The sequence below is a fragment of the Aphanomyces astaci genome, assembly GCF_000520075.1.
Source record: "Aphanomyces astaci strain APO3 unplaced genomic scaffold supercont1.555, whole genome shotgun sequence".
In the NCBI taxonomy this organism is placed as follows: Eukaryota; Oomycota; class Saprolegniomycetes; order Saprolegniales; family Verrucalvaceae; genus Aphanomyces; species Aphanomyces astaci.
The window spans coordinates 1-4,109 of NW_009798818.1; the positions used below are offsets into that span (position 1 = coordinate 1).

General features: G+C 54.5%; 2 protein-coding genes across 2 annotated transcripts in view; one reads left to right on the forward strand and one right to left on the reverse strand.

The window, feature by feature from the left end:
* Window positions 1–61: 61 nt before the first annotated feature.
* H257_19395 (hypothetical protein) lies at window positions 62–1,866 on the reverse strand. Its single transcript, XM_009848542.1, has one exon. It carries the CDS (start codon window positions 1,681–1,683, stop codon window positions 136–138), a length of 1,548 nt encoding a protein of 515 aa, XP_009846844.1. The 5' UTR covers window positions 1,684–1,866; the 3' UTR covers window positions 62–135.
* A 1,474-nt stretch (window positions 1,867–3,340) lies between these two features.
* Window positions 3,341–4,109, forward strand: part of H257_19396 (hypothetical protein) — a gene marked incomplete at both ends in the record, with an annotated part of 5,035 nt that continues 4,266 nt past the window's right edge. Inside the window, one exon of the mRNA XM_009848543.1 lies at window positions 3,341–4,042. Within this exon, the coding sequence (XP_009846845.1) occupies window positions 3,341–4,042 (702 nt within the window). The remainder of the gene's footprint in view (window positions 4,043–4,109) is intronic.

A 4,109-nucleotide genomic window follows, 5' to 3' on the forward strand; every position in this document is an offset into this window, starting at 1 on the left:
GTCACTCAACGCGCCGTAAAACCATGCGTTCCCACTCCGCCCTTCCCCCTCACTTAACGTTGTCGAAGAGTACATGTGCGCTTGACATTGAAACAGCTTTCTTTAGACACTACTATATCTATCTGTCATACAGTCCTAAGGGTCCTTGTCCACGGGGGTCTTGACAGTGGTGGCATCCTCTTCGACGTCGCAGTGCTTGTGCTGGTGGAACAAAAACTCAATGTCTTCCAGCAAAATGTTCTTGGTCTCGGGGCAAAAGTAGTAGACAAACACGCCCGCACACGAGCAGAGCGCGGCAAAGAGGAAGAAGACGCCGTTAATGTTCAAGTACGGAAACAGCTTGGGGATGCCAATCATGAGCGCGCCCATGGTCCAGTTGGTCATGGTCGACAGCGACACGGCCATGGCCCGCACGCGCATGGGGAAAATTTCCGCGGGGTAGATCCAGCAAATGGGGCCCCAGCTGATGGCAAAGTTGAAGATGAAGAACCCCGTGGCGACGATCATGACCCATCCGGCCGACTTGTCGCACTGCAAGTCGCTCGTGTCGCCCTGGCAGCCCACCGTGAACGACGTGGCCGACACCAAGTGGCCGACGACCATGCCCGCGCCGCCCAACAAGAGCAAGCTGCGACGCCCGTACCGATCGACCCAGTACATGGCCGGGATCGTGCTGACAAAGTTGACGATCTGGAGGATCAGCAGCGACGTGAGTCCGTCGCCCAGCACGTCCTTGAAGATCTGGCCGCCGTACACAAACACGGGGTTGATGCCCGTGGCTTGCTGGAGCAGCTGCAGCGCCATGGCGATGAACACGCGACGGCGCACGGACGGGTGGAACACGTCGGCCCACGACGTGGCGTGGGTGCCTTCTTCCGCGAGCGCGTCGCCGATGGCCTTGAGCTCGTCGTCGACGTGGGTGGTCTTGCGGAGGCGGGTGAGCGTGGCTTCCGCCGCGTCGCGGCCCTTATGCTTGTACACCCATCGGGGACTCTCGGGGACGCAAAAGATGCCAGCCATGACGATCACGGGGAACGCCATAGCCACGGCGTTGGTGGTGCGCCATCCGTGCTCCGTATTCTCCACGGCGATGTTGACGATCCCCGCGAGCAAGATGCCCGTGACGATGGACATCTGCATGAACCCCGAGAGCATGCCGCGCAGTTCCTTTGGCGCCATTTCGGCCCCGAAGATGGGCAACGAGAACGACGAGTTGCCCACGCCCATGCCTTGGATCACGCGCGCGATCAGCGACAGGGTGTGCCCCCCTCTGCCCGTGAACACCAGCATACATGTGCCGATACAGAACAGCACCCCCGCGCTCATGATGGTCATGCGGCGACCAAACTTGTCCGCCACCACACCGCCCACGTACGCGCCTAAGATGCACCCGATGTAGTACAGCACGTTGAAAAGCGTCGTAAAGTTGAGCCAGTTGGCTGGTAGGTCCGCCGCCGTTGACGTGCACTGGAGGTACGTGTTGCCGTCGTAGTCGACGCAAAAGTCGTTCAAGAACGAATCCATCACCAGGACGCCCCCCGTCACGCCTTGGTCGTAGCCAAAGAAGATGCCACCCAGCGACGCAAACACGCACACGACCACGGCGTACGTCTTGGAGCCTTCCGTGGACGTGGACGTGGTGCCGTCACCCGCGGCCTCGATGAACACCCCTCCGCCTGCCATGGTGGACAAGTTGTCGGAATTTGAGTAGTGATGGATATCTTGGACCTGGTTGAAGCTGGAATCGGTTGGGTACAAGCTGTTGTGCAGAATTCACGGTCACCAGATGTCGTACTGTCTGAGACACTACCACACACACGCTGCTTCTTGCCTTTTCCCCTTCAAATTCGGAAAAATGTACAGCTCAAGTGTAACGAAGCTTTAACATCCATACTGAACTTACGTAGTACTACGTAGCACTTCGAAGTAGTTGACAGCGAGATGAATCCATGGAAGATTGGAAGTTTCCTCCGCGGAAAGACTTCATCAGACCACAATCGTACTGTACCCAGAACTGGCCGGCAAAGAATTTACGGGTAAACGTTCACCTGTCGTCGTGGCGCTTCAACTACAAAGATGTGCAACATCGCACTTAACATCTCTGTCAACCCGTAAAGAAGTGTGGCCTTGGTTGGAGGAAACCTCTATACATTAGGGAGTATTCACGGGCGTGGAATAACATGAAATCTTGTCCAGCCTAGCGGGTTCAACAAATTGCACTACGATTTGCCCAATATTTGAGCTTACTTGCAGCGTACACTGTGTACTTTCCAAAATCGTCGTACGAGCAGAATGCAAAGCAATCGTTCTGAGGGAGCAAACATGGAAGGGGTTCAAATTTCCGCAGCCTTAGTCACGAACACGGAATAATTCCCTCATTACAACAGTTCCACTGTTGTTTTGACCCGAAATACTGTTCAATGAGGGAATTATTACATCCGGATAACCTTTTCGCCAGTAGCCCTGTAACCTGGGACCCGTCCTACCCCCGGTGAGTGCATACGATGCTAAATCTCCGGGGTTAACTGCATCGCTAGTGGTTAGCTATCTCTAACAATTGAGATGCATTTTACCCCTAGTAAGAGGTGAGGTGGTCTGACATACAAAGTTCCATATAAACCTCATTTAAACAGTATTTCGGGTCAAAACAATAGTGGAACTGTTGTAATGAGGGAATTGTACCGAACACGTGGATCAGTGCCTCGTTTGTATTGTACTACTGTAGGACCACATTCCCGATGTGAATGGACACAATGTCGCCACATGTATGTATGCGCACCCAACGCCCCTGTTACTCTCGTCAACGAAAACTTTGACATACTACGTAGTACTATATTTACAGTACCAGGATAACCAGTACCAACAGGACAGCAACGTTAACGTTAACAGAAAAAAAACACTACCGGAACTGTAGTGTAAGTAGTTTCCATAAACCGCAGAGTCTGCTTCTGGCTACTTTGAATACTTAGCAAAACCAGTTAGGTACATATAATAGTACGCGCGGCTTCCAACGATGATATGCTGTCCATGCCTTTCAAATCAAAGACAGTACAGTACAGTACCAAGGCCAACTCAACTCGAACCTTGCCTCTTGGTACGCGAAATTCTAAACTCAAATATATTTGGCGATGTCCCAGAAGCCTTGCCAGCTCGCATTAACGCAATCTTTGACCACTCAAATCGCTTCAACAACTGTCAGCATTTCAAAACCACGTGGCTTCAACAATTTCCACACCACGACATTGAACTTCAAGGTTCAAGTCGCCTTAACGTCTGCTTGAGCGATCCCAGGCAAAGCGACAAAGTTCGTTCATTTTCCATATTCTTCTACTTGACCACCATGGCAGGCGGAGGGGTGTTCATCGAGGCCGCGGGTGACGGCACCACGTCCACGTCCACGGAAGGCTCCAAGACGTACGCCGTGGTCGTGTGCGTGTTTGCGTCGCTGGGCGGCATCTTCTTTGGCTACGACCAAGGCGTGACGGGGGGCGTCCTGGTGATGGATTCGTTCTTGAACGACTTTTGCGTCGACTACGACGGCAACACGTACCTCCAGTGCACGTCAACGGCGGCGGACCTACCAGCCAACTGGCTCAACTTTACGACGCTTTTCAACGTGCTGTACTACATCGGGTGCATCTTAGGCGCGTACGTGGGCGGTGTGGTGGCGGACAAGTTTGGTCGCCGCATGACCATCATGAGCGCGGGGGTGCTGTTCTGTATCGGCACATGTATGCTGGTGTTCACGGGCAGAGGGGGGCACACCCTGTCGCTGATCGCGCGCGTGATCCAAGGCATGGGCGTGGGCAACTCGTCGTTCTCGTTGCCCATCTTCGGGGCCGAAATGGCGCCAAAGGAACTGCGCGGCATGCTCTCGGGGTTCATGCAGATGTCCATCGTCACGGGCATCTTGCTCGCGGGGATCGTCAACATCGCCGTGGAGAATACGGAGCACGGATGGCGCACCACCAACGCCGTGGCTATGGCGTTCCCCGTGATCGTCATGGCTGGCATCTTTTGCGTCCCCGAGAGTCCCCGATGGGTGTACAAGCATAAGGGCCGCGACGCGGCGGAAGCCACGCTCACCCGCCTCCGCAAGACCACCCACG

Coding starts and splice junctions, on each gene's coding strand:
- H257_19395 (XM_009848542.1), bottom strand. CDS start 1,683: ATGGCAGGCGGAGGGGTGTTCATCGAGGCCGCGGGTGACGGCACCACG.